The sequence below is a fragment of the Alternaria conjuncta genome (assembly GCF_024043145.1).
Source record: "Alternaria conjuncta strain BMP 0040 chromosome Unknown scaffold_2, whole genome shotgun sequence".
Taxonomy (NCBI): domain Eukaryota; kingdom Fungi; phylum Ascomycota; class Dothideomycetes; order Pleosporales; family Pleosporaceae; genus Alternaria; species Alternaria conjuncta.
Window position 1 is genome coordinate 1,020,978 of NW_026250091.1, and position 15,995 is coordinate 1,036,972.

At 53.1% G+C, this 15,995-nt stretch overlaps 9 protein-coding genes across 9 annotated transcripts; 5 read left to right on the forward strand and 4 right to left on the reverse strand.

Annotated features, from left to right (window-relative positions):
- Positions 1-122: 122 nt before the first annotated feature.
- Positions 123-829, forward strand: J4E85_001449 (uncharacterized protein; the record flags this gene model as incomplete). The annotated part of the gene is made up of 6 exons (XM_051465735.1): positions 123-159; positions 257-339; positions 391-407; positions 525-622; positions 673-689; positions 740-829. 6 exons carry the CDS (start codon positions 123-125, stop codon positions 827-829), a joined length of 342 nt encoding a protein of 113 aa, XP_051330292.1.
- A 458-nt stretch (positions 830-1,287) lies between these two features.
- SUI1_1 (Eukaryotic translation initiation factor eIF-1) lies at positions 1,288-1,885 on the forward strand (the record flags this gene model as incomplete). Its single annotated transcript, XM_051465736.1, has 4 exons — positions 1,288-1,315; positions 1,371-1,448; positions 1,589-1,815; positions 1,871-1,885. The coding sequence occupies 4 exons, from the start codon at positions 1,288-1,290 to the stop codon at positions 1,883-1,885; spliced, it is 348 nt and encodes a 115-aa protein (XP_051330293.1).
- Positions 1,886-2,332: 447 nt separating this feature from the next.
- J4E85_001451 (uncharacterized protein) lies at positions 2,333-3,621 on the reverse strand (the record flags this gene model as incomplete). The annotated part of the gene is made up of 3 exons (XM_051465737.1): positions 2,333-2,906; positions 2,972-3,103; positions 3,227-3,621. The coding sequence occupies 3 exons, from the start codon at positions 3,619-3,621 to the stop codon at positions 2,333-2,335; spliced, it is 1,101 nt and encodes a 366-aa protein (XP_051330294.1).
- Positions 3,622-4,088: 467 nt separating this feature from the next.
- J4E85_001452 (uncharacterized protein) lies at positions 4,089-5,289 on the reverse strand (the record flags this gene model as incomplete). The annotated part of the gene is made up of 2 exons (XM_051465738.1): positions 4,089-5,052; positions 5,105-5,289. 2 exons carry the CDS (start codon positions 5,287-5,289, stop codon positions 4,089-4,091), a joined length of 1,149 nt encoding a protein of 382 aa, XP_051330295.1.
- A 300-nt stretch (positions 5,290-5,589) lies between these two features.
- On the forward strand, positions 5,590-6,442 carry J4E85_001453 (uncharacterized protein; the record flags this gene model as incomplete). Its single annotated transcript, XM_051465739.1, has 2 exons — positions 5,590-5,668; positions 5,718-6,442. The coding sequence occupies 2 exons, from the start codon at positions 5,590-5,592 to the stop codon at positions 6,440-6,442; spliced, it is 804 nt and encodes a 267-aa protein (XP_051330296.1).
- Positions 6,443-6,846: 404 nt separating this feature from the next.
- On the forward strand, positions 6,847-9,387 carry J4E85_001454 (uncharacterized protein; the record flags this gene model as incomplete). The annotated part of the gene is made up of 4 exons (XM_051465740.1): positions 6,847-8,061; positions 8,114-8,478; positions 8,536-8,956; positions 9,016-9,387. The coding sequence occupies 4 exons, from the start codon at positions 6,847-6,849 to the stop codon at positions 9,385-9,387; spliced, it is 2,373 nt and encodes a 790-aa protein (XP_051330297.1).
- A 178-nt stretch (positions 9,388-9,565) lies between these two features.
- On the reverse strand, positions 9,566-10,196 carry J4E85_001455 (uncharacterized protein; the record flags this gene model as incomplete). Its single annotated transcript, XM_051465741.1, has 3 exons — positions 9,566-9,613; positions 9,664-9,832; positions 9,994-10,196. 3 exons carry the CDS (start codon positions 10,194-10,196, stop codon positions 9,566-9,568), a joined length of 420 nt encoding a protein of 139 aa, XP_051330298.1.
- Positions 10,197-10,492: 296 nt separating this feature from the next.
- Positions 10,493-12,443, forward strand: J4E85_001456 (uncharacterized protein; the record flags this gene model as incomplete). Its single annotated transcript, XM_051465742.1, has 2 exons — positions 10,493-10,709; positions 10,765-12,443. 2 exons carry the CDS (start codon positions 10,493-10,495, stop codon positions 12,441-12,443), a joined length of 1,896 nt encoding a protein of 631 aa, XP_051330299.1.
- A 2,274-nt stretch (positions 12,444-14,717) lies between these two features.
- Positions 14,718-15,806, reverse strand: J4E85_001457 (uncharacterized protein; the record flags this gene model as incomplete). Its single annotated transcript, XM_051465743.1, has 2 exons — positions 14,718-15,265; positions 15,320-15,806. 2 exons carry the CDS (start codon positions 15,804-15,806, stop codon positions 14,718-14,720), a joined length of 1,035 nt encoding a protein of 344 aa, XP_051330300.1.
- Between the last annotated feature and the right edge of the window lie 189 nt (positions 15,807-15,995).

Genomic DNA, 15,995 nt, shown 5'->3' on the forward strand with positions numbered 1-15,995 from the left:
CAAGACACACAGCCGCCGCTCACGCCGCCCAGTCCGAGTGCTGCACCCTATCCTCCACCACCCATCTCCACCCGCCCACACACCTGCCTACACCTGCCCGACACCTGACCGCCAGCTCCACGATGGCCTCCAGAAAAGACATGCGCCGCGCCGACCTGAGTACGTGATGCCGCACCGCGCCCTCATAGGGGTTCCACGGCTCGACCCGTCCATCCCAACGCCATTGATCACGTGTCTAACCCACCTCCTCCTGCAGTCGTGCCCTATGCCGAGCCAGAGAAGGCCAAGGACGACAACGACATGTCGAGCACGCTCTCGAGCACACTGCCCATGGCTGCTGTAAGTGCTGCTCTCCCAATCCCATGTTGCACGGCTGATATCGTGTCCCAGATCTTCACGCGGAACAAGTAGGCAACACCCAGATGCGCGCAAAACTCCATGACTGACATCACGCGTGCTGCACAGGATGATCGGCTGGTAGGCTTCCCCATCTTGTGCCACGTTCCCTAATTGACTCGACGCAGGGTTGCTGTAGTATTCGCTATCCAGTCGTGGCTTGCTGAGACCCCCGAGCAGAAGAAGACGTCGACTACACCCGCCTACTTCCAGGTTGGCATGTCTGGTATGTGCCGATTCCCGTTGTGCTTGCTCAGACAGCTAACCAGATCACAGCCATGTCGCTCCTCGTTGTAAGTTCGGCCCTGGCTCCGACAGATCTCGTGTTGATGCTGTACCACAGACCTACTCGTCAATATTCCTCCCCCCACCACCTATCAGGCCGGGCCAAGCATCTGGCACGGAGGCGTTTGCTGCTGCGCCGCCGTCGTAGGCCGCCGTAGGAGAGGTTGGTGCGTAGCCGGTACTCAGGTAGCAACGGTACCGTGTAATTGTATAATTCGACGTCCTCGCCGAGCAAGCGACAATACATGTCAGCTCGCTCGTAATACCCATATCACTTGCACGCCCCATGTGTCCCATGCTACCCTCGTCTTGTCTCATTCGCACCTCCAGCCTCGCATCCGGTACCGAGCCCTGAACGGCAAGCATCACCCTTTTGGCGCGCACAGACCACGGCGGGGCTCGCCTTCCTCTCCCGCCGCATTCCCCACCTCTTTCTCTCAGCCTGCTCTACGCTACAAACCTTGGAACCCTCACTTGCACCCTCCCGACTTGTCACCACCCCAAAACCACCCCAACTCCACTCCCAGCCCACCCAAGAAATCGCCGCTACCCAAAGCATCCATACCCAACTACCCCCCACCTACACGCGCGCTCACCGACTGTCGTATGTCCATCGAGAACCTCAAGACCTTCGGTAAGTCGTGACCCTCGAGGCGCATACCAGGCAGCTACTGACACGATATTCATAGACCCGTTCGCGGAAGCGGATGAAGATACCGGCCAGGTCAAGCAGACTCAGCAGGACTACATTCATATTCGTATCCAACGTAGGTCCCTCACCGCCCTTGCCCACTGATGCAAAAACCTCACCACGCACCCAACCCATTCGCACACCTCGCTCCTGCCCATAACGGCCCGCATCTGCCATACGCTATTCTTTAGCCGCACCAGGCTAACACGACATTAGAGCGCAATGGCCGCAAGACCTTGACGACTGTCCAAGGTCTCCCCAAGAAATTTGACCAGAAGAAGATCCTCAAGGTGATCAAAAAGAAGTTTGCCTGCAATGGCACCATTGTAAGCGACGCCGAGATGGGCGAAGTCGTCCAACTCCAGGGCGATCAGCGCAAAGACGTCCAGGACTTCTTGACCGACAAGAAGGAGGGACTTGGTCTCGATGCGAAGACGATCAAGGTGAGTCACAGCCCGGCACGATTTAGCATCGAGTCACAGTCTAATCAGAAATCAGGTCCACGGTTTCTAGTCGTCCATGACTACTACCTTGTGCCTCCTCGATATGCCAGCTGCCCTCGTCCGTGGCACGGCTAAAGCGGCACAGCTTTTTGTAAGCTTGCGTCATACGCCTCTATACCAGGATGAAGAGAGGGGCGGAGTACGAGGCTGGTTCGAGCACATGCGCGGCAGTGGAATGCTGGGCGCCGAATGAATGCGTGTACCTGGATTATCGTTATTGCTACTGGCAAGAGCTCAAATGACATGACCACCTTCCTCTACACAGTGGACTTTTTTCATGTAGCATGCTCCACGTGATGTCCGGTTCAGAGTGGAGCGCATATCTGCAGCTTCAGAGCTGGGTTTCCAGATCATACATGGCTACGTCTGAAGTTTCTAGGCACAATTACATGCCCTCATGATGTCCATCACATGTACAAATATTGTTACAACGTGTCTATCCCCAGAGCTACCAACACTATACAGCACCACCAGCCTGTACGTTCAGCATCTGCGACCAATACAGCTCTTCTCTCGCAAGCACACTCGGCGTGGACGCCTCGGTGAAGCCCCAGACCTTCCAGTCCTCCTCCGTACCCTTGATGACTCTCTTCTGCAACACCAGATACTCGACTACAGTCTTCTTAACTCCATTATCGATAAACGCCTCGTCGCTCTTGGCGACCGGCTTCTCCGTCTCCACTTCATCCTCGGATTTTTGCCTCTGTTGACGTGCCTTTTCCGCTCGTTGGCGCGCAGCATCTGGGACCCAGGGTAGCCGAGCAGCAGATATGGGAGACTTGGAAATTTTGGGCGATGTCGGCGTAGACCGTTCGACGGATTGAACGGATACGAGGCGTACAACGACTTGTCTGTACGCTGTGTCTGGTGTCTGCTCGCCCAAGGGCGACGCGCGGTGGCTCATTACGCGCGCGGATTTGAATTCGTGCAGGTTCCATTTCAGGGTCGTCTTGCCGCGGGCGGCGATTCGTTGCTTAAGTTTCTTTACGAGGGGTGGTAGGCATACTTGCTTGAGGGGCGTTACGTTGCCTCTGTTGGTTGGTTTGTGTTAGTGTGTTTGCAAAGTATGTCATATGAATTTTCGGGAGAGACGTACGAGGCGAAGCTTCTGTAGATGTGCTGGTAGTATCTCTTGGCTAGGACTTTGTATTGTGTGTTATGGAAGAGGTCGACGGGTAGATATTTTGTCCAGCCGGACTTCTGGATGCAATCGCGGTAGTAGTATCGTCTAAGGGTTTAGGTTAGTCCTATACGCTTTCAACTTTAATTTCGGATGTGTTGTCCTTCTTCTTCTTCTGCTTCTCCCCTCATGTCCCAGGCCCGGTCCTAACCCGAAGAAAGTCCAACTTACGAGTAGAGACCTGTTGCCTTTTGCTTGACAATCTCCCAGTAATATCTCAGGACCCCTCCGAGGCCGGGCGATCCATTGTACACGTCCAAGAATGGCGCCCTCACGATAGTATTTTGCAGCAGACCAATGTCCTCCGCCATGGCATCTGTGTTGGTTTGCGCTTGCTCAAAGTTGACATTTGGTGAGGGCGAAATTTGGGATCGGGCTGCAGCTATGGCTTGCGCTTTATCTTGTCCGAGTTGTCTGTGCTTTGCTGGGTGTGACGGGGTGCTGGAGAAGGCGCGGCGGGAGGATGGGTGGGTTATGGTGGGTTGGGCGGCGTGCAGGAGGGTTTGGTGGCGGAGGAAGAGACATTGTCGTTGCAGCGCCGGTATCCGTATGCTCCGGAGTGGCATTTGTGAGGACATTGCGGGGGGCTGGCTTATGCTCGGGGCGAGCGTTGGGCGTTCGCGATGAGGATGCTTAATATGTCAAAGTCGATCAATGTTCGGGCGCGAAGTTCGCGCTAGTGAGGTACATGTGCGATTGGTCGGGTCGCACCGTGCCCTGCTGAACTTGCACACTCACAAGCAAGTTACAAATTACAAGGACCAATGCAGAGAGTACTAGATGGTTTTCTGGTCAGGAATACTGTTCAAGTGCACTTGGTCGAGTGGAAGCCGAATTCCGTTCTTTATGCGCAAATCTCATGTCGTCATATATTCTTCCATCTTTCTAACATAATACAAGTACATGCTCGGCAGGAGCAGAGTGGTGATACAAGACGCCGTGTATGCGTCGCAAAATCCCAACTTTTCATAACGCCGTTTGTATGCATCCAGTCCTATACATGTTTACACCACCTCTATACCGGCGTTGGTAATCACATGTTACTGCTCTCTCCGAGGAACTTGAGCACACCTTCATATGTTCCAAACATGATGGCGGCACTAGGTACCACACGGAACATGTGAGGAACCAGACCGCCGTAGAGTGCTGCCATACCCTCTTCCTTCCATATTAGTCGAAAACACTGAACGAGGCCAGTGTACTTCTGTCGGCCATCTTCCATTGGTGCTTGCCGCAGACGCGTTCGCACAACCTCATGGGGATATGTGATGAGCGCTGCGACAAATTTGGCAGATCCAGCGGCAGTCAGCTTGCCAGTCCATGCTACAGTCTGGTCCCACACGGTTGGCGGTCTGCCACTAGCAATGACGCGCTCTTCTCTCCGTGCTAATGACAGCTTCATTTGCTCGTAAAGCATCCACTGTAATGTGCTCTCGGTAACGCCCAAGTAGCTTGCAGTCAATCCGCGATATAAGCCACGGACACCCTCCTTCCGTATGGTCTGCATGGTGCAGTCGAATGCGTTCTTGTATTGCCGCCCGCGGCCATCCGAGTGTGTGTTTTTGTCCAGTTGCAGTCGTGTCTTGACCAGCCAGATGGGATTCGTAGCGGTCCCAGTCACGATACCAGCCGCTGCTGCACTACACAGATGTACCCATGCTGCCTCTTGACCATTGTTGAAATGTGTGCTGATCAGACGCTTGCCGTTTCCGTATGCAAAGAAGTTGATTGCGCGTGCGGGGACTACTCCGATGAGATTTGGTCCCAGTCCTTTGAAGAGAGCTCGCCACCCCTCTGCCTTTGGGACCTGCCATAATATCTCTCCAGTTTCCCGTATGTGCAGTAGCGAGCTGCGGCCGAAGGACATGGTCTCGATGGGGGGCAGGCCGCGGGCGGTGCGCATTGCGGCAAGATGCTGCTGGTAGAAGGTGGATTGCAGCCGAGTCTTGAGGACATCGAGCGGGGCTGTCAAGGTTGCTGAGGCCATGCCACCCAGGCTGTGACAATGTTAGTCCTCAAGGCGTGGTCCAGTGTGAACTGTAGTCTTACCCTCCGGCGACAAAATGCGCCCACGACTTTCCAGACTTGACATCTTGTTTAGCTACCGGTGTCCCATCTGGCTGTTTTGGAGGGGTGACTTCTCCCAGCTCTCGCGACGAAGGGGGCAGTGGTTGCAGCGGCTGGGTTGTGGCGTCTCGGAGGCCTCGAGGTCTGGGTGCTTCTTGCAGTGGCATCGAGGCAGGGGAGGCGCGTGGCGATTGGTGGCGGCGTGGGTTGAGGAAGGCGCACGCAAAGTCAAGGGTCGGAGGTTCGGGGCGTCGGCTGCTGTGGTATCATGAGGGGAAGTCGTCGCGCCGGGCAGTGGAGGGTGGTGGCATGTGTTTGCACATGCAGTGGTCCCCAGATTTTTGGAATGGTCATCCAAAGCGGCTAGCGGCTGGCGAGACTACCGCGGCGTCATTCACACCCCAGTGCCATGGATTGCGTTGTGAGCTCATCGAGGCCCCTGGGAAGAGCACACACCCCACGCAGCCATGCGACCAACATCGGCGTGCCTCGCGCCTGGCTTCGTCAAGCGGAGTCTGGACGAGTTCAAGCGCCTCTCCAACTTCGGTGAGCTCTGCAGCTGCATGTGTGCATGCGCCGCCACTGACACGCGCAGCACTCAAGCTCGAGGGCCTGCGCTCCCCGTCCAAGCCCTTTCCGCTTATGCACTTCGACCACGCTGAGGATCTGGAACGATGCAAGCGCATGAGCGACAAAGACATCGGCGGCTTCTCCACCGTCAACTTCGACCACCATCCTGTCTCCCAGACGGAACCCCCCCACGTCCGCTTCCATGGCACCATATCCACACAACTGCCACACAACCAGCCACACATCCAAAGAACGGGCTATGCCGGATGGAGGACACTTGATCGAGGCTCCACCATCTTTGGCAAGTCCCTGTGGGACGTGAGCATGTACAACTTCCTCGCAATCCAGTTCAAGTCGGACGGCCGCAAGTACTTTGTCAATGTGCAGACCGAGTCGATTGTTCCTACAGACATCCACCAGCACCTGCTGCACTCCAAGACACCTGGCGAGTGGGAAACCATTTTAATCAGGTGGAACGAGTTCGTGCGGACGAACCATGGGCAGGTCGTAGAGCCACAGAGGGAGATGTTGACACAGAAGGTGAGGACGGTGGGCATATCCTTGATAGACCGTATACCGGGGCCCTACGATCTGAGCATTAGCAAGATTTGGGCAACAAATGCGACAAACGAGGACGAATTTCTGAACAGCGCTCCTGTGCCGCGTTTGCAGTCAAGTGCGAACGATCTCAAGAAGGTCGCGAGGAAAGACTCAGGATTTGGCCATGCGTCACGGGAAACAGTTGCATAGATGTAGACGTTCATATCCATATCAAACTATGAAATCTTGTATACAGTCGTGAAATGAAGTCTGTACCGCCAGATCGCCGGCAAATTGATGGCTTGGTAACCTAGGCACCAATCGGGTAGTGATTGGGGCACCTGGGCAGTCTTTCGGGCGCATGACTTCGCGACAAGTATTGTACGCGCTGCGCGCCGCCTCGGTTGTTCATTCCCTCCCACGACCTCCAACAAACACCACATCCTGGACGTCGCAGCCTTGCCTGACAATCAGCAATCGCCTTACCTGGATACAATGCACATATCGCGCGGAATCACACGACAAAGGTTTTTCTGTTGGCGATAATCGCCAACGCTGACACCGTCAACGCCCAGCGCTGTGTTCTGCTACAAGCATTAAACCGCCAAACAAACATGGCCACACCGCGCTACCTCACGGCGCAAAAGATCAGCCTTCTTGTCTTGACCCGTCTCTACTGCACTTCAAGTCTTCCCTATTCCGCTACGATACCCGTACTTTCCTTCATCTTGTCAAACAATCTTCCTTCGGCACCGTCCAGCGCTCGGCCACAGCGCTCCAACATCTCCAGTCAACAAGACACGTGTTTCTCAATCGATGCCTTTGAAGATGTACTTCAAGAACACCCCTCCAACATGCCGGGCCGAACTCTTCTCGATCTCTTCCTCAAACACATGTGGGAAATGAACTCTTTCGATGCGCTGCACGCTCTCTTCGACAGTATCCTAGATTTGGTTACACCTCCGCCACACGGTACACAAGATCAAGAATCACCAGATCGGATCCATCTTTCCAAGACATCACCACTTGGAGCTTTTGTTCGTAGAGCGCACCTGGAATTCACGAGGCTGCAGTTCGACGATTCAATGAAACTATGGTCTTCATTTATCAGGTACAGAGCCCCAACAGCTCAATGGACAAAGAGATTGGCTGGCTTGGCATCAAGTGGTGTAGACATGGTTGTATCCGAGATGGGTCTGAGAGCTGGCGACGACATGTACGAGATCGCGTACGGGAATCTACAAGAAGATCAAGAGGAAGGAGCGGGCATGAGTTTGAACGATCTGGATCGAATCCTGGACTTCCAACTCGATAGGCTTCAGAGGCTCGGAGACCGTGTTCCTGGCGATATGAAGAGTCAACTTCGCAATATGGTCAAGTCGTCCGGCATTGTACATCGGCAAGCGCATCTCGTACAATTCTTCGATGCCTGGAAAGCCGGAGACTACACATCTGCTTTTGACAATCTACATCGCTACTACGATTACGCTATGCAGACTCGCGAGAAGATCCATTACCAGTATGCTTTACTGCATATGGCTATCCTTCAGGCCGACTTCGGCTGCTTTGGCGAAGCGATAGCTGCTATCAACGAGACAATTGCCACAGCCCGGGAGAACCAGGACATGACTTGTCTGAGCTTCAGTCTCAGCTGGCTAAATCATATGGCGAAAGCCTACCCCAAGCAGATGAGGGGTGCCGGTTACATGAGCATGCTCGGAACTGAGAGGGATGCGTTGGCCTTTTTGAAAGCGAAAGCCAAGGAGACCAAGATGTACAGCCTGCTCTGCGCAAGTTTACTCAACGAGGCAAAGCTTTCTCTAGCGACGGTACGTAGTTCATGATCGCGTTGATAGACTACCAGGACTAACTCACACATAGGGCGACTCTATTCCCCGGGCATTAGAACATATTTATCAGTCTTCACATCTCAACATCAAAGAAAACGTCAACAGTTACGGTAGTCAAATGCTTCTCACAGGGACATTCTATCAGCGACTTGGCATCCCACATCTAGCCAACATTCATTACGAGCTTCTCCTCGATTGCTATTCACATTCCTGTCCGATTGAAGAACGTCTCCGTGCGATCGCTCGCAGAGCTTTCGTTACAAGCCAGAGCGGCCGCTACGGCGAGGCTATCATGATGCTAGAAGCTGTGGATTCCTCGGTGTACAAATCGCTCAAGTTTTACCAATTCTTGATACTTTGCATTGGCCTCATTAAGCTCAGGAGAGCCATTCGAAGGTACCATTTTACCCGCACCTGCCTAGATTCAAGTCATTCATGCTGACATCAGTGTAGATCCGACTGGTCAACGTCAACTTATTTGCTCGAAACCCTTAAACCGACAGCCTCGCCCTCTACCCCAACTCTCGATCCGGAACTCTCTTTCCTTCAACACGACACGTACATTGAGTACCTCATCTCCACATCGCAGTTTCCTCTAGCCTATCAATGCATTTCATTACTGGCACAATCTCTCAAAGAAGACAATGCAGACATCCAGCAGCGTGTTTCAGTGCTGCTAATGCAGGCAGAGTTATGGAGAAAAGCAGGTAAACCGGAGAGGGGCTTCAGCGTTGCGCTGCGGGCGGCAAGTGTGAGTTTCAGGGCGCGGCTTGCAAGTTCGCTATGGTCCGCAGTGGGCTGCCTGGGTGCGATACTGAATACTCTGGGGGAATGTCGAGAAGCGAGGAGGTTGGTCGAGACCGTGTTGCCGCAGGTACGTTGCCTTTTTATCCTTACTCGCTACGGAGTTGCATATGCTGATGTCTGGAGCAGGCTCTAGAAGGCGCAGATACCATGCTTACAGGCACTCTGTACTCGCACCTAGCAGACTCGTATATGGGTCTCGCCAATCCCACCGCCTTGACAGTCTCGACGTCGAACGCTGGTTCCCATCCCCCCTCAACACCGAGAGCAGGCGAGCTGACATCAAACCGTTCCCGTGTCGCAAACATCGCCAAAGCGGAACTCTACGTCGACCGGGCGAGGGAATGCTTCCAAAAAGCAGCGTATTTGGATGGAGAGTGCGAGCAGCTGATGAAGAAGGCGATTATAGCGAAATTGAGAGGTGATGAAAAGGTTGCAGAAGAATGGGCTATGAGACATAACAGTGTTTGGGATGAGGGTTATGGATCACAAGATGTATAGGCTGCTACCAGAATGTCACATATCACAGGACAAGGTGCAGACGCAAAGGAAATGTATTGCTGGCTACCCCAGCTTGCTTTCGCTCGTCGTACTATATACACATTGAACCCCACACTTGACCCAAATGCTGGCCCGCATGATTCTTGAATCAATGCTTGGGAGCGTACTGTGCAATAGCTTACTCATCCTTCTTGTGGTAGTTGACTTTATCGTTCCAGAAGAGGGTCTATCGTCAAGTCAGAACACTAGCCCATCACGTTGCCGTCGAAGTCTTACCTTGTCACCATCTCCCCAGAAGTAGTTCTTGGTACGGATGTTCTGGTATGCGTACTCGGGCCTCTCGGAGCGGGGGTTCTCGTGTTCCTCGTGGGCTACGTGCTCCCAATGAGCATCCCACCTGACCTTGGCGTTGACACTGGCGACGATGATGCAGGGGACGGCAACGCTATCATAGCATTAGCAGATTCTCTTGCTTTATCAACAACCCTTTTAATATGATGATCCGATACCACCATCCTCTCGCATGTGCCCTGGCTCCACGCCCTTCCCTCTGCCCCGTTTAACCCCCTCCACCTCCGGAACGGCCCCAAGTATCTAGGTACTTACTAGAGCGACAGCTTGCGCCAGAACTCGCCAGACTCAGCGGCGTGCTGAGCAATGTGGGCACGCTCGCGGTTGAACTCGTTGTCCTCGGTTCCGGCAAATTGCTTGGGGCTCTCGGAGCTGTAGTTGCGGCGGCCGGCGCGGGCAGGGGCGCGGGCGAGTGCCTGACGAGGCGCGGCGCGGGCGAAGAAGCGGGCGGCGAACATGGCGACGTTTGTTCGGCGTGATAGAGTGGAGGGGTGCAATTGGCGTTGGCGTGAGACGTGACGACGGGAGCTCGAATTGACGAAGCAGAGGCTTGGCGGATGGGCTGATGCGGAGTTTCCCGCTTGCTCTTAGCGTGGCCGCGCTCGGCTGCCGGTAATGTGACGTCGTGTCTGGCGCGTGAAGTCGCGTGTGACCGTGTCTTACATGTTCCTGTAAAATACAGAACAAATGAGATGACGACGTGATGATGTTCTTGGTTCGCGCTCACTGTCGCTCTTCATAACCGATCAACGCCATGGTCCGCATCACCACCTGGAACGTCAACGGCATTCGCAACCCGTTTGGCTACAAGCCATGGAGCAACACGAGGACCTTCAATGCCATGTTCGACATCCTCGAGGCGGACATTGTCATCATGCAAGAGTTGAAGATTCAGCGCAAGGATCTGACGGATGACATGGTCCTTGTACCTGGCTGGGACTGCTACTTCAGTTTACCAAAACACAAGAAAGGCACTTTCCACGTTACACAGTCCTTGTTCAGCGGCCTTGCACTGACACAGTCCAGGCTACTCAGGCGTTGGTATCTACACTCGCCAATCCATATGCGCCCCCATTCGCGCCGAAGAAGGCGTCCTAGGCGCTCTCTGCCCTCCCGGCTCGACCACATCGTACCGCAACCTTCCTGAATCCGCCAGCATTGGCGGTTACCTCAGCGCCGCGCAAATGGCCCATCTCCCCCCCGATCTCGACGCTGACAGCCTCGACTCAGAAGGACGGTGTCTGGTGCTTGAATTCCCAGCCTTTGTCCTCTTCGGCGTCTACAGCCCAGCGAACAGCAATGGCCTACGAGACGGTTTCCGAATCGGCTTTCTCACAGCGCTGGAAACACGAATACGGAACTTGACGAAGATGGGCAAGCATGTGATACTCACGGGTGATCTCAACGTCTCGAGAGATACCATCGACACGGCCAGGGCGGAGGAGAATATGCTGTCGCAAGGCATGACGCATGCCGAGTATCTGAGCACTCCGAACAGGCGAATCTTCAACCAGCTCTTGTTCAATGGAATGGTTCCGGGTCAACGAGACGAGGGGAGAGAAGAGCCGGTCCTATACGATCTGTGTAGGGAGTTCCATCCTGACCGCGAAGGAATGTTCACACACTGGGAGCAGAAAATCAACGCTAGGCCGGGCAACTTTGGATCACGGATCGACTTCATACTGTGCAGCATCGCGATCAAGGACTGGTTCAAGGAGGCCAACATTCAGGAGGGACTGATGGGGTCGGATCATTGTCCAGTGTACGCTGTGACGAAGGATGTGGTGCCCATGTCACAGATATCAGCGACCGGTGAGCACGGTGCTGAAGATCAGGTGCACGTGTTGGACTTGATGAATCCAGCGGGCATGTTCAAAGACGGCATGCGGCAGCGAGAGTATGACATAGTCAAAGATCTCCCAGCACTCAGCGGAAAGCTCCTAGCCGAATTTACGAAGAGGAGGAGTATCCGAGACATGTTCGCCAATAAGCCCACCCTACCAAAGTCTGCACCAGCGCCTACGGCACCGATTGCCGACGAAGAAATGCAGACAAAGGTAGATGACATGTCTACTCCCAATACGACCATGGACGACTCCGACAGAGACCTTAAACTGGCCATCGCGGCTTCCATGGCGGAAATGCCTTCAGCAGTTGATAGTCACCTTGCATTCACCCAGAGCCCGCTCAAGTCGGTCGAGAAGCGACGCGCTTCGGCATCAGCATCGCCCAACAAGCCAGTCAAGCGGGGAAAATCTAATACCACAACCACGTCCAAAGCCCCCAAGGGCCAGCAGTCGCTCAAAGGCTTCTTCCAAAGCCGAACCAAACCCGCTGATGCAGAGCCCCTCAAAGATGCAGCACCGCCCGCCTCGCCGTCTACGAACAACGATGCTCCCAGCCATTCCACCATAGACATGCCTCGTCCGCTGTCGCCCATAACCTCCGAATCTTTGGACTCCGATCCGCGCGCCTCCCAGGAAGCGTCAAAAGAAGGCTGGACAAAGCTCTTCTCCAAAAAACCAGTACCGCGGTGCGAACACGGCGAGCCTTGCATCTCGTTCACGACCAAGAAACCAGGCATGAACTGCGGAAGACAATTTTGGATGTGCCCTAGACCGATTGGACCGACGGGGCAGAAGGAAGTGGGCACGCAGTGGCGGTGTGGGACGTTCATCTGGTGTAGTGATTGGAAGGGTAGTTGAGAGAAGGGACATAATATATGGATACTGATAGATGGTTCTGCTAGGCTATGAATACGCTTCCCTGCGGCTCGCATTGGTTCTGCTTACGATGACGATGCTAAAATCCTCAGGGCAGTTGTGGAGACTGAAGCTCACCGCAGAAATAGCAGGCAGATCAAAAGTGTCTGCATAGTTACAGTATCACCTATCAGGCTCGGCAATGAGATTAATAGTCACGCCGGGGCGAGTAGAAGGAATTTGAAAGTTATAGGGCCGTCCATGTCAGACCATATCAATATGTCATGTTCAATGGTGCAAATAAGACCACAGTCTCGACAACTAATATACTAAGTGCTCTACAAAACCGTTGACGTCGATCCTAGAAGCTACAACGCTATATGCATCTACGTAGTACGCCGTAATGCTACTGTGGTTTCTCTGCTCGACTTAACACTGAAATAATATGTGTGTGTTGAGATGTTGCATTAGTCGTCTCTATAATGGCACTGCATTCGGCTATAACTCTACTAGTATACATTAGACCTTGAAGACTGCTCTTAATACACTTTCAGTACTTGTTATGAAGCTGTGAAGATCTCAGGGAGTTCTAGTAAGTGTGTTAGGGTCACTATCTTGCTTTTTGTCAGCCCGTAGGCCTGCCTCGCAGACAGGCATATACCTCTATATAGCTGTACCAAAGCACTGCCGATAAGTTTAAGAAACATTTGAAATGGTGAAAAGACAATTTAACAGGCGCTCTGTAAAGGCTGAAAGGTCTATGAGCCTTTCGGTCATATCCCTTTACTGTAGAACAGAGAGGAGTGTATGCCTAACCAACATTTACCCCGGTCGTGACTCCTCGCAGCCAGAGCCCGGACGTCACCACTCGTACGTCGGTCACGCCCAAAGCTATCAGAGGTGCATTGAGTTTTGTACAAATATTTAATTCTATGCTTACCAGGATTGACGTAGAAATGCATTGTACATAGATGCTACCTCTTGGACTGAGTTATAACACCTAAGCTATCTGTTGATTTGACCGTACGACCACTGTGTAAAAGGTCACAAAAACTTTGCCTAACTCATCTTCATATATTTAAGAGTCTTTCATGAAGTACTTGCCAGGCTAGACATGAGCTTGTGTTGGCGATACTCCTGCCAGTCAGCCATCCTCGATTTCAACATCCAACCCGACACCAAACGAAGATGTCGTACCTATATGTCCCATCCACCTATTAGAGAACCCGAATGTTGATTCAAATCCTATGAGTCACCTCCGCTTACGCCTAGGCACATCAGAGTCCTTCAGCACATGGGCGCGCTCGGACGAGCGGCGAGACAGTTTCGGCCATTATGATACCTGGGCACCAATACACCACCACCCCTCCAAAACCGCAGCGGCAGAGATATTAATACGCGACTCATGAGTCCGGCAGCTTCACTAGGGGATACTATATAACGACCTCAATGTCGGGACTGAAACACCACCATCATGCAAGCCCGTCACACCCTTCCATGCAGCCACCAACACTACAATCACATACTTGCATACATCTCCTTACATGCCAACTCAAAGTCATGTCGGTCAAGCAATTTAGTAAACAGATCACTGCATATTGCTTTCAGATCACGCTAGGGAGAGGTGAGCTTTTTATATGTGCATTTTTGGTATCTTTTATTTATCTATTTTTGGAGTTGATATGTTCGTCTGATGCTGCGCATGCGCGTACGACCGATGATGTGTATGCTACACCGTGTAAGACATAGGGTCTGGACGGGGTATCTGAAGTGGTGACCACGAACCATATATCGTTGAAGGCAACTTGGTTGTGATCGAGAGAAAAAACACACGCTTCACCCATGTTCCCATCATCAAGACCCAGAAGTCTCTTTTATGGGATCGTGCATCCTGTATGCACATTGCGTCAGCTGTCGTGGGTTGTGGTCGTAATCGTAATCTAATCGTAATCGTAATCGTAATCCGGGAAAAGAGTGGAAGGTGTGCCTGACTGGGCGCTTCATGAGAAGGTGGCAAGCTGGTGACAAGCGAAAGACTTTTGGGAGCTCTAAGAGCAAGGGATGTTGCTAAAGCAAGGGGAATGCCTAATCGAGACGTAGAGACGGGCCGGTTGTATTGCCAAAGGAACGCAAATTGTATGCGGAGCAGATCGACAGAAATCGGGTGACGGTGTGTGGGAGTCGCCGGTCTTACAAGAAGCGCGAATCCTTGGTCAGTGACGTGCAGACCTCTGGCACATGTACTTTCCAGATGAGGGTTGGATGCTTGAGGCGTTCCTAGTAGGTGTCATGGGCCAAGGCGGGTAGTATGGCATCATCGTCTGCGCCGTCGCGAAAGGCGAAGAGGTCGTCATCAGCCAGCGCAAAGGTTGCGTCCATGTTGAAGTTGAAGCCGAACTCGTTGTCAAGGCGAGCATGACGAAAAGACTCTGAGTCGTAGGTGATGCTGGCAGACACTGGATCTTGAGGGAACATGTCGAGCATGTCGGCCACATCAAAGAACGGAGCGAAGTCGTTGATAAAGGGACTGCCAATATCAGGAGTGATGTCGTTGACGGGAAGCGCATTCTCATAGGTCGAGCTAGGCGATGATATCGCAATGTTGGGGGCGACTTGAAAGTTGACAACCTCAGGAACAGTCGAAATCGCCGATGCGCGCTTAGCCTTGCGTGACTGGCGCTTCTTCTTCTCGCCTGGCTTCCTAGGACTATACTTGTAGTCCGGATGCTGGCGCAAGTGCTCTTCCTTGGCCGACTGTGCGGCAGCCTGCCAGGGCGCCTTGCCAGTTGGTCCGAGGTCCTTCCACATGTCGGAGCAGAATGAAGCTAGGACATTGTAAGCATGTTGTATTAGAGATGGAGAGTGCTGTGTGCACTTACATAACTCTTGAACAGTGAGCTGCGGGAACTCGATCTTCAGATCCTTAGCCATCGCATCTCGGAAGATGATCCAACAATTCATTGGTCGGGGAGCCTTCTTGATGACGTTGACAGAAAGGGCGTCCAAGCCGACAGCAGAATCGCTTGAAGTCTTCACCAACTGATAGTTGGGTTGGGCCTGAGGTGAAGCTGCGGTGTTCTTTGGCATCTTGACGATAGTGTGTGAGGTTTTGGTGGTCTCCATAGGAATGAGATCAATGAGTTTGATCGGCAATCCTGTCTTTTCGGCCAAGGCCTTCTTGAAGAGCTCTGCTACGCCGTTTCCGAGCAGAACGGGGAGGTTGTCCGGGATGATTACCATGGTGTCGCCGCGTTCGAAACCCTCGGCGCAAACGCGAAGAGCGTTTTCTAAACGGCTCAGTGCGTCCAGGGCGAGCTGAGACACTTCGCCAATGTCAGCGAGAGTGCGGTGGATCTCAGCGTTCATTGTGGTGAGACGATGATGTATGGGCTGGACAAAGTTGTTGTTGCAGAGAAAGTATGGAGCAATTGCGAAATGAAAAAGGATTTGAGTAGTGGAAGTTGGTGGTATTTCGACGAGATGGTGAGAGCAGAGACTTTGTTTGTGGCCGCGCCAAGGCTGAGCAGGCCAGGCAACGAGTCTGCGCGTTTGCAA